The 22,314-nt window shown below is 33.5% G+C and overlaps 1 protein-coding gene and 1 pseudogene across 1 annotated transcript; one reads left to right on the top strand and one right to left on the bottom strand.

Annotated features, from left to right (window-relative positions):
• Positions 1 to 986: 986 nt before the first annotated feature.
• Positions 987 to 8,725, top strand: LOC136969634 (akirin-2-like; annotated as a pseudogene).
• A 6,231-nt stretch (positions 8,726 to 14,956) lies between these two features.
• Positions 14,957 to 21,577, bottom strand: LOC136969666 (uncharacterized). The gene is made up of 6 exons (XM_067263950.1): positions 21,478 to 21,577; positions 20,842 to 21,069; positions 20,497 to 20,763; positions 20,272 to 20,388; positions 19,813 to 20,181; positions 14,957 to 15,066 (listed from the first exon to the last, which is right to left on the bottom strand). Exons 1-6 carry the CDS (start codon positions 21,575 to 21,577, stop codon positions 14,957 to 14,959), a joined length of 1,191 nt encoding a protein of 396 aa, XP_067120051.1.
• Between the last annotated feature and the right edge of the window lie 737 nt (positions 21,578 to 22,314).

The following is a 22,314-nucleotide window of genomic DNA, read 5'->3' as shown; positions in this document are numbered from 1 at the left end:
ACAGCCCTGATATTAACAGTATTCCAATTGTGCTTGTTAGTCAATTATTGGTCGGAAATAAAGTATTGATTGCTTTAATAAATATATTTCTCTTAATAACGAAAAAGAATAGTAGATTTTTGTTAACTTTTGGAACAATCCTATAGTACGGATTCGTATAACAGCACTTTTTCGGAACGTATCTACCGTGTTATACGAGAGATACCTGTATGTATTGTATGTACAACAGCACACTTTTACACAACGAGTTAGAATATTCTAACTCGTTGTCTTTACTCGGCACAAATGCCACGCTCCCTTGACCAAAAGGAAAATGGCGGATGTGTACTCAAGTTTTTTCCAACATGGCGTCGCTACAGTCACTCTATGTAATATATTCTAGCTCGTTGTATGCAGAAATCTTAAATCAAATCAATTTTCTCATTTTTTAAATGTAAAATTTTCCTCTTTTTTAACATTGTTTAAAGTTTGATTAAGAAGTTGATATAAAACAAATTAAAAGTTTTGGAAAACATTTGTGTCATTAAATTGCAAAATGATGAAAAAATATTGCATTTTAAGACATTTAATATAAAAGTTTAAGAGATAAATAATAATTTCTTTACAGTCTTGCATTCAATATCAAAGAGCATTAAATTAAATAAATGAACATCAAATCTAAATTTTGCCAGTTACTGAAATAATATTTTTAAAAGTAAATAGAAAACATGAATATTTTAAGAGAAAAGGAAATGAAAGAATACAAATAAACACGGGATTTTTTATTTATGAATATCACTTTAGATATTCTTTTGATTATTTATGACAGTCATTCGAGAAACAGTAAATCAGCATTAAAATCACATACTTTTAATTTTAAAAAATTGCTACGTCATCAGGCGTAAAAAAATCGAACACAATTTTTAAATTTAAGAATAGAACAAAATATTTAATGGACTTTTTAATTTACTTGGGTTGGATATTACGGAAGCTGTAGTCTAACGTTCCATTGTTAAAAAATTTAAAAATTAGTGACTTTTCCGACTTCTAAGTGTATGAATTTCGTACGCAAACGATAGGAAGTTGATATTACGTGATATTTATAGAGAAATAACGATATTTTCGGTATGACCCGTAGGCTTAAGTTGAAGAGGTTCTGCGATTGCGATGCATCGAACACAATTAATCGCAAACCAGCTAAAAGGCGAAGACGTGGCTCCATGACATTATCGCCGGTCATTCCGCCGACAAGATTACACGAAATCCATCCATCACCGTTCGGAGATGTTTCTCCTAAACTTACATCTGAACAAATAGCCACAAATATTAGAGAAGAGATGAAAAGGCTACAAAGACGAGAACAATTTTATTTTCGTCCGGAGGATCTAACACACCAGAGAGTTCGTCAGACTCTCCCATCATGAATATAGTAAGTCCTGGAAGTGGCTTTTTAGCACCGTCGAGACGCGATCAGCCGCTTTTTACTTTCCGACAAGTTGGCTTAATTTGCGAGCGTATGATGAAAGACCGTGAAAATCTGATTCGTGAAGAGTACGATCGTGTATTGACAACAAAATTAGTTAGTTAGTTAGTTAGTTATTGATTAAGATACCAAAAAGGTACATTCCCGATACCGTAGTATAACATAACAGGGTGGAAGCGCGACAAATAATAAGTACATAAAATGAGAGTGTAGATTACAATACATAGGAACGTAGATACGGCAAATTAAAATACCGTATACAGTGTAAATAAAAACAAAAAAAAAACAATAATAATGGAAATAACAACAACAACAACAATAAATAATAATAATAAAATAACTCTCCCGTGGTCACCACCTGGTCGTGGTGGGAGAGCCCAGTAATTTTACTGATCCATAGGGCAATGCAGGCTGGAGCATAAGCTCCTGGTAGGGACACCCATGCCAGTAAGGTCTATGGGGAGAAATGAAGCTAAGAGTGACCACGCCCACATTCTGTGGAGATATTCATCATGGTAATAACTAGATCAAAGTGTGATACCGGCTCGGACGTCGCCCGGGTTAACAAGGTCCGCGTTCGTGGGTTAGGCAGAGGCTCACGTTCGAAAAATAGGTCACAGTCTCCCTTGGTTACCGGTGGCGAAAGCAGCACCGGCCCAAGCATGGCTACTGCAATGCCCTCAACAGATGTGAGGAACCAACCCAGCCTTGGTGTTTCTGTGGCAATGCATCCACAGACCACAAAGGCTGGAAAACCACGCCAACGGATGAAATGGACAGTAGAAATGAACGAGTTTATCATCCGTACTTACTACACCATCACAAAACTTGAAACAAACATGACAGCATACAGACAACAGCTACACCATAGATTCACGCAACAGTATCCTCATCTCACTGTCACCGAACAAAGGGTTGTTGATCAAAAAAGAACAATTATACACAACAACCTTATTCCACAAACAACACTTGAACTTATCAAACAACAGGTTGCTGATCAAATACATCAACAGACAGAAACATCTAACATTAATGAAGATCATGTAACCTGTCAGGATAATCCAGCAACAAGCATTGATAATAACACACATACAACAATTACCACTAATGATACTACAGACACTTCCTCATCCATCACTGATAACATAGACTTGGATTTAGTTAATACGCTCTCACTTATATTTCAGGAAACACTCACTAAATATACAGGTACAGATCCCACACAACGACCACGAATACCAAAAATCAACACGTCAAAGAAAGTAGGAAAAACACTAAATTATGTAAACACTCACTTACTACCACACTACATTCATTCAATTTCTACACTCGCAGACATTCATACATTAGTTTATGCTGGGGCAGTCACAGTAGTGACACACCATGGACTGAAAGTACAATCACAGACAAATACACAGAAAACACAATTCTATCACAAGCCTGCCTGGCAGAGAAGAATAGAAACACAAATAAATGACATTAGACAGCAATTAGGCAGGCTAACACAATACACTAAAAACAACATAACACCCAAATTAAGGAAACAGCTCAAAAACATTTTCAAGAAAATAAAAACACACACAAAACATGAACATCACAACACACGCATTACAGAATACATTGATACACTAAAACAAAAACTTGCTGCCAAAGCACGTAGACTCAAACGATACAAAACATGTACACTACGAAAACAACAAAATAAATTATTTACAAACAATGAAAAACTCTTTTACAGACAAATTAATAACAAAGCAAACACTGATACACAGCACAGTGGCACACCAACAGAAGAAGAACTCACAACATATTAGTCTTCTCTTTGGTCCAGTGCTGTCACGCACAATGCTGATGCAGGCTGGATCGAGGAGGAGAACAGAAACTTGCACAACATACCAACTATGCCCTGTGTTGAAATAAACATACATGATTTCCAATACACTGTTAACAGAACACACAACTGGAAGACACCTGGTGTAGACAACATTCACAATTTCTGGTACAAAAAGTTCACATCACTGCACCAGGAACTAGCTAAACATCTAACACACATCATCATCAATCCACAAGACATGCCAAATTTTCTTACTCAGGGCATCACCTACATGAAACCTAAAAACAACAATACCACAGACCCCACACAATACAGACCAATTACATGTCTTCCAACACTCTACAAATTATTGACATCCTGTATTGCAAACAAAATATACAAACATGTTGAAGAACACGACATTCTAACAGAACAACAAAAAGGTTGTCGTAGAAACCACAGGGGATGCAAAGAACAGTTACTCATAGATTCAGTCATTCTACGGCAAGCACACAGACAACACAGAAACATACACATGGCATATATAGACTACAGAAAAGCATTCGACAGTGTTCCACACAGTTGGCTGCTACATATCCTACACATGTACAAAATACATCCATCACTCATTGCATTCTTTCAAAACACTATGCAGCACTGGAGAACAACACTACATCTCAGGGTTCAGTAACACTTCCATACAAACAAACCAAATTTTTATTAGGCGAGGAATTTTTCAAGGAGATTCCTTGAGTCCTCTCTGGTTCTGCTTAGCCCTGAACCCATTATCCAACATGTTAAACAACACGCAATATGGTTACAATATCAGACACAAAAAAACAACACAGTTTACACTGTCACATCTCATGTACATGGATGACATAAAACTTTATGCATCCACACAAAAACAACTTCATCAACTCCTACAAATCACACATTCATACACCAAGGACATACAAATGGAATTTGGCCTAGATAAATGCAAAACAGTTCACATAGAAAAAGGAATCCTGAAGAAAGAAGATTTTGCACTTGGAAATGGAGACATTATTGAATCCATGGAAGAGGGCGAGTTCTACAAGTATTTAGGATTCCAACAGGCCAAACTAACAGAACATACACAAATAAAGCAAAGATTAATTATAGAATACCAAAGTAGGTTAAATGCTATTCTCAGAACACAATTAAATGCAAAACACACAGTTAAAGCAATAAACACATATGTCATCCCAGTACTCACATATTCTTTTGGAGTTATACATTGGACTCACACTGATCTTGAGCAACTCCAAAGGAAAACAAGAACAACACTTACTAAGCATAAACAACATCATCCTAAATCCGCCACAGAAAGATTAACCCTTCCACGTAAAGATGGCGGACGTGGCCTGATTGACATAGTTAACCTTCACTACAAACAAATACAGTCACTGCGAGAGTTTTTCTACAAAAAACAAGAAACATCACAATTACATAAAGCAGTAACTCTAGCAGACTCAAATAACACACCATTAAACTTACACTCACATCATACGGACACAACACAACATATAAAAAGCATAGACACCATTAAGCAATCATGGGCTCGAAAGGCACTCCATGGCAGGCATCCTTACGATCTGGCCCAGGATTTTGTTGACAAAACTGCGTCAAACAGCTGGTTAGCTCGGGGATGCCTCTTTGGGGAGACGGAAGGATTCATGATTGCCATACAGGATCAGGTCATAAATACTAAAAACTACAGAAAACACATACTCAAAGATGCAACACTCACAAATGACACATGCAGAAAATGTCACATCATGCCAGAAACTATACAACACATCACCTCTGGTTGCAAGCTCTTGGCACAGACAGATTATTTACACAGACATAACCAAGTAGCAAATATAATACACCAAGAGCTTGCAAAGAAACACAAATTAGTAGACATCCACGAACCATATTACAAATACATTCCACAGACAGTATTGGAAAACAACACGCACAAAATGTACTACGACAGAGCCATAATCACAGATAAAACAATTTACCACAACAGACCAGACATCACACTCATTGACAAACACAATAAAATCACATACATTATAGACATATCCATTCCAAACACTCACAATATACAAAACGCATGCACTGAAAAAATTAGCAAGTACACAGAACTCGCCCAGGAAATAAGGCATCTGTGGAGGATGGATAGGGTGCTTATTGTACCTGTTGTTCTCTCCTCTACAGGTGTCATACCACACACACTACACAAAAGCCTGAGCACATTACAATTGAATAGAAACACATACATCACTCTACAGAAGGCCACTATATTGAATACATGTCATATTGTGAGAAAATTCCTGAATACAGACACACACACTGATACACTTCTTTAATTTCTGTTTTGGTTACTATGCCTTGACTTTGGTCCGGCATAGTACACAGCCACCGGTGTTAACCGAGTATATCTAACTTAACCCAACAATAATAATAAATGGAATAAAATACAATTAAAAAAAACAATACAGATACATATGAAAAAAAAATAAAAAAATAAAGAGAAATAAACTGCAATATTTACAAATATTTACAAAATCTACAATGAATTGTGCAATACACAAGCAGAGGCCAGAAGAACATGCTGAGGAGTAGAATGAGAGTCGCCGCTAACCTTTGCCAAGAATTCAGTAGGCAGGTACCGATGTTCTTTTAAAATACACAGAAATAAGGTAGAAAAAGGCACTGTAGGTGTCTTTATATTTAAGAAGACTGTCCAGATGTTGAGGGGGCCAGTTATCGTCGTGGGTCTCGATGGTCGTCTTGAGGTGGAGTCGTTCCAACTCCAGAAGCGGGCACTGCAGGGTGTAGTGGGTGCTGCCATCAGAGGTTCCACAGATGGTGCAAGAAGGGTTAGTTGTTCCTTTAAACCCAGCCAGGTAGGTAAAGAACCTACCATGGTTGGTCAGAAACTGAGAAAGATAGTGGTTGGGAGTGTACCACTTAAGAGTCAGGAATTCCTTTATATTTGGAATAAAGTTAAAGGTGATGGAGTCGTTATGATTCCATTCGTCCTGCCAGGAGGCAAGGAGATCCTGCCAAAGGATGCCCTTGATGGCCCTGATGTTAATTTTATTGTAAGAGAAGGGCAGGGAATGGTCAGTGGAAGCTTGTTTAGCAATGGCATCCGCCCTCTCATTACCGTGGGTGCCCTGGTGAGCTCTGGTCCAGCTGATGTGAAAATGGTTGGGAGAGTGGATAACAGTTTCGTGAATGCCAGTGGCAATGGGATGATAAGTCTTGGCCTGAAGGAGTGCCACTGCAGAAGCGCTGTCTGTAATAATAGTGATTTCCTTAGTAGTGTAGTTATCATTTGACCAGTCGATGGCTTTTCTAATGGCAAGAAGCTCTGCCTGGAAGACGGAACAGTGCTCCCCAAGCTTGAAATGGCCCGTAGCAATTTCTTCGTCATTATTGAAAACAGCAAAGCCACAGCCCACGTTCGAGCCGGTTTTAGATCCGTCGGTGAAAATATGGAGGTCAGTCTGGTCAGAGGTGTCGAAACGGATATTGCAAGGAGTGGCTGGGTGCCTCGAATTGGCAAAGCTCACATTGGTCTCCAAGTCTTCATGTTTAATACAGTGATTATCAGTATAGATATCTCGACCCCATTTTATGTGCCACAGTTTAGAGTTGAGGGCTATCACTTTATTGATGGGTGCCTTTTTTGCCAAAACTTGTAAAGAAGCGCTGGGGGTGGTGCAATACGCCTTGGTAATTTGAAGAAGAGCTCTACGTTGGGCAGTGATAAATTTCCTTTTTATATGGGATTTGGTGATGTCATGCCCCCAGCTTCCACATGCATATGTAGTGATCGGCAGGAAAATCTGATTATATATTGCGTCAAGGGCTTCGGCTGCCAGGCCCCAACGCTTCCTTGCCATGCCTGCCAGAGCATTGAAGATCTTCCCGGTGCGATCTGTAATATACTGGGTATGGGTATTCCATAATAAGCGAAAGTCCAAGACAACTCCCATGTACTTAATAGTTTTCTTTATGCGAACAGAATGATCGCCCATCTTGACAGTTGGCACTCTTCGGTACAGATTGGGCTGCCTTGGTTTATTAAATACGATGCCACAGGTCTTGGCAGCATTAAATGTTAGTTTATTCTTAGTTCCCCAATCGAGGACTTGTTCCAATATGTGGTTTCCATTGCGCTCTAGTTCTGCCCGAGAACGTCCACCCAGCAGCACCAGGACATCATCCGCGTAGGCCACCATGTCATGTTGCCCAAAATTTTGGTTGAGGAAATCATCAAATACAACGTTCCATAGCAAAGGGCCACACACAGAGCCCTGCGGGCATCCACGGACCACGCTCCGGCATACGTTATGTCCTCCATAGTTAAGAATGGCGGAGCGGTTAGTGAGGTAGTCAGTAATAATTCGGTAAAGATTAGCAGGGCAATCCTTGGCTCTAAGGCGGTAAAGAATAGAGGGCCACCAGGCACTGTCGAAAGCCTTTGCAATGTCCAGGCTGATGGCCATCACATACTTGTAGCTACTTAGGAGGTTGTTAATGCTGCTGATGACGCCTTCAATAGCATCTGCGGTCGAGCGCTGTGGCCTAAAACCAAACTGGTTACTGTGCAGAAAGTTGTTCTTCTCCAGGTGCCATTGGAGTCTATTAGTGATCAACCTCTCCAGCACCTTGCCAAGAACTGGCAGGAGGGAGATGGGACGGCTCTCCAACAAAATTAGCTGATCAATATGATACTTAACAAGTATACTTCTTACTATACGACATTGCCAACAATAAACTATCTACCACACTGGCAACGTACGCCACACAACAGGGAATCACAGCCGACCTCCAAAATGCTCGTATAATCAGAATGTCACACCATACGGACCAACTTAGAATACTAGAGACCCTAGAGATATATAAGGCGGGTTTGCATAACACATGCATCAACTACAAAGATGCAATTAACATCTCGCAAGCCTGGAAATATTGCTATGAGGGAAATGCGCACCCACAAATAATTTAATATTGTTTTAATTCAATATATGTTTAAAGATAGGCAAACGTAATAGCACGCATGCGTAAACAACACCCGATCTCGAGCATAATGTTCCATCTCATCTTCCAATTCCATGATTCAAAATTATGGAATAGAATTCGGTTCGGTTTTTTGTTCCATTCACTGGCATTTGAAACTATTTTTGTGCTGTGCCTGAAGAAGATTCTGAGGGGGTTGAAAACGTTAGCTGTTGTAGAAACACCTACCACTGGATTATGAAGGTTTTTCGTAAAAGAAAGAATAATACTTAACGTTAAGTTCGCATATGATCAAATTCAAAAAAGGTTTGAAAACAGTATACCTTGTTATTTGTCTTAAACTACATTGGATAATTCAGCAGTGGAGCACTAGCGTGCTGAGAATTCAGTTGTATAACTTTTTAAATATTAATCTAACACCTTTATCGTTGCCGAGAAAGTTTAATTTAAAACAAACGTTTTCGACCTATTTCATAGGCCATCACCAGGTTAAATAAACCGACAAATGGAACAGTTCCGTTCTAGAGGATCGAATACAAATATTTAAATTTCAAAAAATTGACAACGGATTAAAAGATGATAAATAATAAACGAATATTGTATAAAATTAAAAAACAAAGAATAAAATAAAAAATTAAAAATAAACTCAGAAAAACTCCTAAATACAAGTATCAAATAATAAACGAATATTGTATAAAATTAAAAACAAGGAATAAAATAAAACTAAAATAAACTCAGAAAAACTCCTAAATACAAGTATCAACTAATACTAATGCAGAACAATAAAATAAACATGTAAATTAAGAGTTCCTTGCAGAGTTTTAACCATATACTTCCAGGCCGATGGAAGGCCCTCAGCGTCCCTCGCATTTATACACGCCCCTTCCAGTTTGCTTTTGTAAATCTCTATTTTCTCAGCGGTCCATGCTAACGTTGGGAAGCTCACGGGTTTGATAATGTCCGCTTCATCCCATTTAACTACCGAGTTTTCGTTCTGAGCCATTTGGGATAGTACCATGCGTTGCAACTTTTTCTGATGCTATACTTGTGCTCCTTGAGTCTTACACTCAAACTCCTTGTCATAACGCCGATATAATCTTTCTTAATTCCCAACTGTGCGTTCTCGTACGGTATCCTATACACACCTGCTCTTTCTTCCTTCTTAACCCTTTCTCTCTCTCCCGCGGGGGGAGGAATTTCGAAAAATCCCTTCTTAGTGTACATTCTCATGACGTACCCCAACTGTACCAAATTTCAACTTTCAACTCGTAATCGTTTGGGCTCTGCGCTTATTATAATCATTATCAACCCACCTCAATTATATATTAGATATAAAAAGTGAAGTTTACATGAAATTATCGACAAAAATAAAATAAAAATCCCCAAGTATAAAATTCTTCTGTGAGCATCTACGGGCCGAACTGTTTAAGGATTATCCTGACGAACTCGGTTTCTACTGTACTATTTTAGCTGCGGCTTTTTGCATTTTTGTGGGAAATCGAACATATTTTTAGACTCGTCTAAAAAATTCTCTAATTAGCCTCAGAAGAGGGGGACCTAATTCTTGCACCCGGTGAAAACGGGTAAGATCGACTACGTAAGATAACCTTTATAGTTATATAAACCAAATTCTATAATACAATAGAAGAGTTAGAAGTACGAAATTAGCTAATATCAATGTTTGTTCTTACATGTGCACAAATAAACTAACAGGTAAGCTCGGCGTTGTTATATTTTGTCTTAATTTATCGAATGTTTTGTAAATTAGCCACGATATATATTTTGTTCTATTCTTAAATTTAAAAATTGTATTCGATTATTATTATTTTTTCTTTTTTTTTTTTTTTTTTGCCTGATGACAATGACTAAGTCGCTGAATGTACTAGCAATTTTTTTATTAAAAGTATGTGATTTTAACGCCGTTTTACTGTTGTTTCTCTTCATTATCATTTCTGGCGTATGTTATTTTGTCAATTACAATGACTGTCATTTATATTAGGCCTATTTCATATTCATTTTGTTGTTGAACTTTCTTTTTATATTATCTAATATAAAATTACATAAAGATCAATAAAATATTATGCTTTATGTATTTGTTTTTAAGTTATTTAAATTATAAAAATTTTAAAATATTCTAAATATTGATTTGTTTTGAATGCTGCTACTATAGTTACATAGATATTTGATAGAAAATTCTCATTTAATTGGATGTTTATGTCAATTATATATGAACTTAAAGATTCTCTGAAAACATAAATTTTGATTTTAGAGCTTCTTATATCTTCGTCTCAGATAAATTTAATTTTAAACATTTAATTGAATAACAAACTCTTCCTAAAAATCAAAGTAACTATAACGATCATATGAAAACAAATCAATATTTCAGCTATTTATAAATATAATTAATTTTAAAAATCGAGAAATCCATACTAAGAAAGGAAAAATAGAATTAGTGGATATTAAAAAATTCTATATTTATAATTTTTGGAATTCAATCTTGTAAACTGTATAGAGACAAATAATTTTGTAAAATTATAAAGTGAAAATTGGTGAAATAACAAAAAATTCCTCATAATTTATTTTCATCTGTTTAAGCAAACATTACAGTTTAATAGTTATACAGAATACATACTTCAACTATTTCAAAACTTATATAAAAGTTTCAACAATACCAATAAAAATATACAAGAATATTTCAAAATAGTTGCCAAAGTTATTTATAAAATAGAATTTTACTTTTATAAATGCACCAATTATTAATGCAATTAAATGTTTTTTTTTCTTTTGCTATATACTATATATAATACAATATGTAACTTGAAGATTTATTAATTATAATTAGTATGTTTGCTTGCTGCTTTTTGCAGTATCTTTAGCAAGAGCAAGTGTATAATTGCAGTAAGAAATTCTACTCATTTAAACAAATTTATAAATGTATTTTGCTTAAAAATGTATTACTAATTTTCATTAATTATTTAACATTTTTGTCATCATATTGCATTATGTAACGTTTAATTTCATTTAAGTGCTTTTATAAATATTGATTACTAAAAACCATAAATTATAAAAATGTTTATAAAAATAAAATTTTAAACCTAGTCTTAATACATGTTTAAAGAATCTTATAAATTTTATATATAGACAAGTAAATTAATAACAAAATAAAATATATAAAACAAGAGGTCGAGAGTCAGGGCAGTGTCTCCGATGCTAAGTGGAAAAGCACTGACTGACTATGTGCAGGAATCAAAGTTGCCGATTTTCGGGGCTCTATTTCTCCGCCTCCAAACGCCTATAGTAATTCTGAACATCTCGTTCGAAAGGTAATTGTTTTCTTAGGTAGTGTGCAAAGTTTCAGATTTTTCTATAAAGAGATTGCCGAAATATAAGCAATCGGAAAGTGTAAAAATCGGCAAAAAAGCTGTATTTTCTTTCTTCATCCGGCACTGCAGACGCTCCTACAGACAGGGCCGGATTTAACAATCAGAGGCCCGTGGGCACAAATACGGTGGGGGTCCGCCGTCATTGGAAGCGGTGGAAGCGCCGCTTCCCTTATATTTTCGAAAAAATAAATACATATTATGCGATTATTTCCATATAATTAAAATTAATATTTTATTATAACCGCATTGTGTATCTTATTACAAATTTCTATACTACATGTGAAAAAAACGATAAGATTGCTATTGTATATTCGAATATTAGTGGCGGAATGGAAGCGCTGTATTGTCAGCTTCCAAACAGTCAGATTATACTCATTCGTGCATGCGCTTTACAGAGCACCACCTCACCCGGTTTAGCTGGTGGAAGCTACACACGTATAACGCTTCCAATTCTATCCAGGACCGGTCTTAGGCTGTTAGCCCCCCTCGCCCGATTATGTGAATCATGAGTAGATTTATAACTTAACCCAACCGATATGAATTTACTGGTATGCAGTGTCGTAACTAGTCTTTTATGCGCCCGGTGCGAGCTTCTGTAACTACGCCCCAAAACTATGATATGAAACTTGGTCCAGGTCATTTCTACGCCCCCCAAGGGTCTGCGCCCTGTGCCTGGGCACCGCTGGCATCGCCCGAGTTACGGCACTGCTGGTATGATGTTTTTATGATGTTTTTATGACAATTCTTTCGTAAAATTGAAGCAATTTGGAAATCAAAGCGGAATAGAATTTAACATTGGTAGACAATATAAAATAAATATTGAAAATTATAACAAGATAATTACGATTTATAGATATATCTAAATTAATAGATGTTATATGTTTTTTCTCAAAGCAAGAATTGGCATTTAGAGGGCATAGGGAATTTATTGAATCTAATAACGGAGGTAATTATATTGAACTTTCTTATTTATTAAGTACTTCAGATAATCTATTAAAAATACATTTAAAGAAGTATACGGTTTTTACTGGCTTATCGAACAAACGAATACGAACGGGCCCTGACGCGCAATTAATTGATTGCCCCTGTAAGTCGGCTTCTTACAGAAACACAGCTTCCCTATCATCAAATGTCACGGCACGCCACTGCTTTTAATGAAACTTCCCTTAGGTGCCCTCTTTTTTATGATTTGGCTCGGTTAACCCTTATCCGTGCATAACATTTGGAATATTTCTTAACCCTCTTATGTTTACGGAATGCCGAACCGTTCAGGAGTTTGTATGCTCAGGCCAATTCCAAGGTCATGGGGTTAAATTCATATATATTATTTTAAAAATTCGTATAAAATCAAATTATTATAATAGAAATACGAAAAAAATAATGCTAATATACAAATATATGTAGTTTTATTTGGTATATTTTTTATTCTCTTGTATCTTGTATTTTTTCACAAAAAAATTCGTATATTTTTGCTTACGTTAATGACTTGTAAAATAATTGCAATTTTGTCTAATTTAATTTAATTTTTAGTGTAATTATTGTATTGTTTGATAGTATACTATTAATTTTTTATTATATATAAGTATTAGTATATTACAATTATCGTAAATTATTTTAATCTTAATTTTAAATTATTATTTTAAGAGTTCTTTGTTGTGGAACTATCGAATCGATAGTGCTGCCATTTTACGTGTATATTTACATTTACGTAAATTCTTTCGTTTACATTAGGATTATTATAATATATAATTAGTTTATATAATTAATTGGAAGATATTAATAATATATAAATTGCAGATTTTAAGCAATATTATAATTTTTTTTGATTTAAATTTTATTTCTACTAAATTCATTTATATACATGTACTCCTCACTTTAAGACCGAGTTCCGTTCCGACGACTACGTCGTTAAGCGAATTGGTCGATGAGCGAGGAGCTTGCACCGGAAATATAGGATCGTTGTAAAATTATATAAATTATGCAACAAACTTCAAATTTATTCATAAAAAGACTATTATAGTACGCTATTAGCCTATTATAGTACTATAAGACTATTATAGTACGCTTAGAGCGCATGTCACCATACGCCACCGACCGACACTAAAGCTGAGAAAGGGGATTCCCCGAATGGCAGGTCGAAATTCGATTGGTCGTAAGTGCGAGTGGTCGTTAAGCAGATAGGTCGTAAAGTGAGGAGTACCTGTATTTTATTTAATGTTTTCATTTTAATAAAAATTAATATCTTACAATAAGTAATCGTTTTATTATTTGCATACAAGTTACAATAATGTTATTAAATACGCAAATAATATACAGTATTTCAATTATGAACACATTTAATTACGGATAACTTTTTTTTTTGTTTCTTTCCGCCCAGTAGACACTAAGACGGTTTTTTTTTCAAGCCCACAACGGAACAGCCGGACAGCGGTAGGGGTATACTATAGATTACTTCCTATGGAATTTCAGGACTTCGATTATATATTTGAACTCAGGGGACCGAGACGAGTTCAACGGTACCCTACTTTTGGACCGGAGACGAAAAATAAAAAAGTTATCATACTTTTTTCCGGCGATCGCGCGATGATAGGGAGTCGCGTCGCTTGCCGTTAAAATTGTCTTTAGTAGACGTTTCCCCCTTTTTTTACTTTGTTCAAGAACTACCGTGAATCGATCACTAGTTTAGCACATGGCGGCGTGTGGTGGCGCCCATACGAGAGGTCAGTCGGGCCGCCATGTTCGCCGCCATAAGTAACATTAACTGAAATGGCGATCGCGCGATGATCGGAAGTCGCGTCGCTCTCTCCGCTCTCGTATCGCGTGTTTAACGCTCCGGGAGATGACCGTAGTCCGACGTCACGGTTTGCAGACTTTACCGCAAGATGGCAATACTAGCAACTACGGTGCTGTCTGCATGAGAGCATTAAAAAAGTGTGGTAACTTAAAAAGTGTGATAACTTTTTTTATTTTTCGGCTCCGGTCCAAAAATAGGGTACTGTTGAACTCGTCTCGGTCCCCTGAGTTCAAATATATAATCAAAGTCCTGAAATTCCATAGGGAGTAATCTATAGTACACCCCAGCGGTAGTCCACAGAAATTCCTGGGGTTTTCGATCCCGGATCACCCAGAGAGTAAGTAGGCTGACAGATTACATTATGACAATAAACAATAATGATCATACAGAATACTTGTACCAAACACTCAAAACATCTAATTAAACACTCGAATATATAAGGAAAGATAATATTATTAGTTATTCTGATTATTACATGGATGCTGTTGATATTTCAAACTGAATCCTCGTGCGTTGCGAGCTCCATTTGATACAAAACGAACGATAAACGGTCCCGAAGTAGTATCTAAAACAAACACATATGTATACACGTTTAATAAAATTTTAATACAAGAAAAATATTAAATCTTTATTTATTGAAATAATAGATATTTTTAAAATATAGCGTAAATACTAGAAACTATTACGTTAAAAATAACGAAAATAACATCGCTAGATGGCAGCAAATGACATTCAAGTGTAGTAACCTTTATAGAAATTCGAATAGAAAATTTATTACTTTCTTCAATAATTTTGTATTGGCGTGTTTAAAGTCAGTTTACTTAATTCTAGATTATTTATTAATATAAGAAAGAATGGAATAACATAGGCTTAACGGTTTTAAAGAAATGACTTTTTCTTACTTTTTTAATGGACCAGGAACATGTTGTTGATATCTAATTCTAATATTTATTACATATGAGAAGATATATACGAATAAAATTCAACAAAACTAGAGAATTATCAAGTGGTATAAGTGTTTCTTAATCAATAGTATTTTCAATATTTCTAAATCGCGGCTTTTACAAACATATTGAATACTTTTTCAATAACGTTAGTTTAAAAGCAACGATGATTTCCGGTCTGATAAAAATGATTTTTGAATATCCTCTTTGATTTGAAGACACCAATGCAATACAATACAGATTTTACAATATAAAATTTACAAAATTGAAGCAAACCTCTATTAGAATATTATATTTGTTATATCACTTATAATTAAAAAAGCTGAATAAAAATAGTATTGTTTAATAATAATCATAAAGTATTACATAAAGATATATTTTAGATAATCATTAAATTATAAACGAAATATGTCAGAAGCGATAGCGAATGAACGTTCATTTCGCTCTACCAACTTTAGCTGGATGCGTGCTTATCCTATTTTATTTTATAGTTTATACCTTTAGTTAAATAACAAATTATTTTTATATAAATTATTACATGAATAATTTAATTAATATACCATCATCACCGTAGAGTAGCGCCAAGTTTCTTTTATTATTATTTTTTTTTATTTTTATTAATTTTAGCAGTTTATATAGGTTACAACATTTTTCATTGTTATTTGGATATTTTTTAATAAATATAATAAACACTTTTAAAAGTATAACTATAGATTAAATAAAAGAAGAGAATATATATAGATAATAGACTACATGTTTAATCTGTGTTTAATAAGCGCATATATTTGTTTTTACGTGTTTGTTCCCACACTGTTGGGAAAATTTTTTAACACAGGCCTAAATGTACAAATTTATACTTAAGTTCCAATAAATATATGTATAATATAAAACATTTGGAATATTTTTTATTACATAAGTTTTAATACCGTATTTTACGGACTATAAGACGCACTTTTTTCTTCGAAAAATTGCCTCCAAAATTCAGGTGCGTCTTATAGTCCGTAGCGTCTTATAGGTATTTAAAAAAAAAAAAAATTGCTTAAAAATTAAAGTGCGTCTTATAGTCCGTAAAATACGGTATATCTTTTTAAAGACGATTCGTGTATTTATTAACCTTAAAACAAATTCATAGTAAAAATCTACATTTGTCCTAATATCTCGTTTATTTTATCACTTCTTGTGAAAAGAATTAGAATACAGATAACGATATTCAGCAATTTCTTATTTTTATATTAAGAATATTTTAATTTTGTCGTATGAAGTCACTATTCGAGCAGAATAAATATTAATACAGTATACTATATACTTTGGAATTATGTTTTTAGTGGTACTTTAAACTGTATACGAGACCGATAAGATATTGCTTCAGATATTTAAAAGCTTTATGAATTGCTACTTTTGATATAAATTATACAAATAAATTATAATTATATTATTTTAAAATGAATCTTGACGATAATTTATTAATAATTCAAGTCATTGTAAGCAAATGTAATATGATCAACATACAGACTAATTGCAAAATAACTTACTTGGAATTTATGCAGAAAAACTGTTTAAAATTGTGACATAATAATCCAATGAAACTTGAACGAACACTTAGTTTTTACCATTTGTTTTTCTAATATGATATACTTAAAACAGTTGTTTTTATAACAAATGATAATTTTTATACTTGTGTACTAATTTATATCTTTTATTTATATATTAATTTGTTATTTTATTTAAATCAATATAAAGATCGTGTTTACTACTCTATTTTTGTACGGTACGTAAACATTTATATAATATTTATTATTATTTGAGATTGAGAATAAATGCTTTATTTGAAAATCATTGAGAAAAATATAATTAACTATTTTCATAATATTAATTTAATATAAAGTTAAAAGAGGATAAAAATTAAAAATAAGTTATTGTGATATAAAAAATGTAAACTAAATCATTAATAAATATAATCATTTTAAGAGAGATAAGAAAAGAAGCAAAATTTAGTAAAAAGTTTTCTGCTATAATTATTATTATTTGAATATATTAAAATGTAATTTTAATATGAGCATAAAATTAAAGACATGAGCATTACTGACGTTTGCCTTTTTTTTATCTGCTAACATAGAATAAAAGGCCCAAAAGGCTTTTAAAGATTAGTTGGAGATACTCTTGCCTTACCGCCGACGGTTTTATGTAAAGATAGATGTATCGCCGTCTACTTTTACTTCTCCAGCCAATCTGCGTTCAGACAACCGTCACTCCATCTAATCTTTATTAAAATCTTTTAATCCTCTTATCTTCTTAATTTTACAGAGGAGTATTGATGTTCAGTGAAACTGTGACTAAATTTTGTTCCTCGGATTCTACTTCTTCCAAGGTTATTGTATTGATTAAGAGCACATTCTGCTTAATGGAGAATTCGTTTTTAATTTCTAATTCACATTTAGTGCAATATAAAATCAAAATTCATGTCAGTAGTCTAACTCCTAACACCGTTTTAATTAAAAATCGCCTTCTATCCAAGTATAAGATTCGGCTGCTAACTCATTAGTCTAGTGGTAGTTAGATGCATTAAAAGCTAAACAATATATTTGACATTTTCAAGCATAAGTTTTTCTTAAAATTCTTCTTAAAATATTTCAAGTAGACTCTATTTATATTTCAATAATTCTATAGATTCTAAAATGTATTTCTCTCAGATTTAAGCTAACTTTTCTAATGAATGTGATAAATATATTTTAGTTAGCCTATATATATAGAATTTTTCGCATTAATACTTATTCAAAAGAAAACTCACAGGAACGACGCTAGAATTATAAAGAACTACGGCTAAACGACTAAGCATTTTCACATAATTACTAATAATGATAAAAATATATAGTTTTTTTAAAAAATTTCCAAATAAATCGGTAGTGTTTAACTTAAACTTAGGCCTATGTTCGTTGTGTCATCACATTATCCGTCTAAATAATCTTAACTAGTAGAGATTGCATTGAGTAATATAAATGACCACAAAAATTTCTCAGATTTTAGCTGCGTCTAGGCCAATGTTTTCCAAACATTTTCGGACTACCGCCTTCTTTTAGTCCACATATTTCATTGCCGTCACCATAAAATCAGTTAAAAATGATAAATTGAAAATTAATCGTAATAGTTAAACGTGTCGAAGTGGAAGGATAACGTTTAAACGAATAAAGCGTAATAACACCATCTTACTCCATTTTCTCCTATATACCGTATTATTTGTAAGATCATGCTATCCCTGAGCTTAAATATGTGATAATTATATGAGCTAATATCTTCGTAATGAGCTCCAATTTCTCCAATAGTTAGTGTCAAAATTCTACAAAATTGAGGGAGAAAAAATATGCTTCTGAAATGTCTGAATGTAGATAAAGCAATAATAAATTGTTATATCGACAATAATAAATAACAATACTTAATAAAACTAGATATTGTGGATACTGACACTGGGTGAGCACCACAAAAATGTGTAGTAGAAATAGTATAAGTACAGTACAGTACATGCACATCAAAGTGCAAGAAGGTCTGTGCATACAAAACCATGAAGGGCTAGCTAGTCTCATGAAAGCTTTATATATAGTCCTATATGCTAAACAAGACTTAATAGAACGTGCGAGCACTTGTCACGTCACGCAAACATTGGGCGTATTTTGTCCTGTTTAGCATGCTCGATTCATACGACTGCGACTTGCGTATTTCCTTATCACATTTAAAAAGAGAAGCGCTATTTCTGTGCATCCTACGCCTAGTCAGATGTCTCAAAAATTGATTTTACAGTGTATCTGTTTGAAGTTCAATAGTAATATTTTTTATTTAAAAATGAATGTTTTCCCTTTGTCTTCCAGCGCCCCTACTGCTTCCTTGCCTCCCAGTGTCCTCCTTGAATCTCCTAATGCCCTCAGGGGGTGGTTGCGCCCACTTCGAGAATCATTATTAGTCCAGGCCAAAATCTGATATCTGCAGCTATTTGTTGACGATTTTGAAAATAAATAAACCAAGTTAAAAAGTTTATATGTGAAGAAGAGAAAAAATTATTTTAACATCTTAATCTGAAATTGGATTAAAACTTTTTTAAATATTTAAATTAGGGGTATTTTTAGATTAATTTTTGTTTAATTTATTTAAGTTTTCTATAATGCTAGAAGCTAAATTGACAATAAATCAGTAAAACGTATTCTTAAGAAAATAATAGATACGTATGTAATTTAAAATGTAGTATTGATTCTATTATATGCCTATTTAATTTATACCATTACTAAATTCATCGAATACATCAATAAAATCCTAAGTTTCGGAACTATTTCATACCGATTCAATGGAAGTTAACTAAATCAATCACCTGTTCAGCTTACCTGTGAGCAGTATGGGTGAAGACGCATTTACATTTCTTAAGGTTCTAGTAGGCGAAGGAGCCATTGCTGCACTACACAATCTGGTGTCCCTTATGACTAAATAATCGTCTTTGCATTCAGCAGTCACAGGAGATGAAGAAAGAGCGGAGGAAGCCGCGGTTCCCACCGCAAACGGATAATGACCACCGTTTCTCCCCGTCGACAATTGATAAGTGACCGAACAATAACCGGGCATTTTTTTCAAACATATGGCATAATCCAAGTTATTAGGATAACCTTGCATCCGTATTGGTGCAGCATGCTCTTCGTAGTTAAAACTTTTAATTTCTCCTTGACTTCCGGTATAATACTGTAGACAATGCGAAGGAGCTTCGAGAACAAAACAGTAACAAAATAAATAAATAAAAAAAAACTTATTCGGAGATTAAAATAAGAAGTAAATCGAGTCAAAATACAAACCTAAATCATCTCCGTAACAATATATTTGTGTGATTAATATGTTAAATTTTCTAGGATTATTTCCTATCATCATAATATGTATGCCAAGTTCTCCGGATTCCCTTACATCGACGTAAACTAGATGAAATTTTTTAATTAATTTGATTATTTTTAATGCTATATATTTACAAAAGATCAATAACTAACTATAAGAAGAAAACTTGTGTAGAATGCTACATAACTCACTGTGCTGTCCATTATTTAACCCACAAATGCGCGGTATTCTATTATTTTCGTCGTGCCCTGTTATTATTAACACATCGTTAGTACAGTTACCATCGACGGGACGAGCAATATCGAAATCTATATATTCCAGTTTGAACTGACATATCGTTGAATTTACTTTCTCAACTCTAATTTTACATATTTTCTCTTTATTATGCGATTGTGGATATCCCGGATTTCTAACATAAACGGGACTTTGGCGTATAACGTCTCCACAACTGATCTGGACTAAGGTAAAATAGAAAAAGAGTCAGGATAAAATTAAAATATTTTGGCCTATAATATATATACTTATTGATCACTTACATATACAACAAACCAGATTCTGATTCTTGCATTGACCAATTGGTGTTCCTCTCCTTCTAACGCATTCGGAAGTCTCATAACAGCTGCCTTTCTGACCGTCTGCCGCTACACAAGTCTCACCAATACTCAATATTGAATTATTTTCAAGTTTGTCATCGAAATTGGAATCGTTTGGAGTGTTAAAATAATATGTCGCCGCTAAGACTGGAGAATTTCGATTACGAGAATCTATAATTTATTATATTGTGGTATTTATTAAGAGCGTTAATTAATATGTAAAGTTTAAAACGTATAAATAATTTTTCTTTGTACGTAGACTTACAAGGCGGCATTAAAGGTAGACCTATGTCGAATCCAAATAGATTTCGCTGATCTATATTCAATGACGATATTAAGGAGAACAAAGAGACCAAACGGAAAATTAATGACCACAAACTGATGCGGGACATTCTGTAAGACACACAGTACAGTACAGTACATTTATTATGAAACAATATAATAAATGTTTATATAACTTAACCTATAGTAATTGTCTAAGTTTATTTCAAGACAAATTAGCTTGCCATTCTAATTTATGTACGCGAAAATATCTCTATTTAAATTGATTATCAGTTTACTTAACCTGATTATATTTACTTAACTTGGCAAAATTGCTCAGATTAAGAGTAACAGAAATACCTCTTCTTTCTTCAAAGATATGAGGATAAGTCTTGTCGAAAAGACGATATATCCTCATTCCGTATAAAAGAACACACAGATTCAATTAGGCTTAAACGCATTTGTAATGTAAAATATGCCTTTCGGTCTCTTTTGAAGGTTTTTCTTTTAAACTGAGTAGATCATTATTATGATATAACATCTCTAGTCAACCTAATTTATTACCCAATTTAATAAATTGTATCGAATTTGTCACAAAAGAACAAGACTAGAATTTAAAAAATGATATATATATATATATATATCATATATCATATATAGATATAGATATAGATATAGATATATAATATATATATATATATATTATATATATATATATATATATATATATATATTGATTTTAATTATTGTATGTTCTATTTTCAATAAAAATGTATTGTAAGGCAATATAAATATTGCCGTATATTTAATAAAACATAGCATCATTAAAAGCAATTAATTTGTGAATTTTTATACAAAAGATATTGAATGTGGAAGCTCTAATTCGACTGTATAATAACAAATAATAAAATTTATAGGGTTTTTTCTCCCATCTGAAAACCTCGGTGAAAATTTAAGAAGTTTAAAACTGTTATCAAAAATATTTTATATGTTTATACAACAGAGGGGGAAACATCTAAACTCAATTGCAATATGTTTAAAAATAAAATTGATTTTTAATCTCTTAATTAACAAAATTTTATAAGTTAGAATTTAATAATAATCAGATATACTTAATACTTGATATAGACTTACCCGTCTATCAATGGTTGAGGT

Source organism: Centruroides vittatus, unplaced genomic scaffold (genome assembly GCF_030686945.1).
Source record: "Centruroides vittatus isolate TY-2023 unplaced genomic scaffold, ASM3068694v2 contig_18, whole genome shotgun sequence".
Classification (NCBI taxonomy): Eukaryota; Metazoa; Arthropoda; class Arachnida; order Scorpiones; family Buthidae; genus Centruroides; species Centruroides vittatus.
The sequence above is the reverse complement of the archived record's forward strand: the minus strand, read 5'-3'. Positions and strand labels throughout refer to the sequence as shown.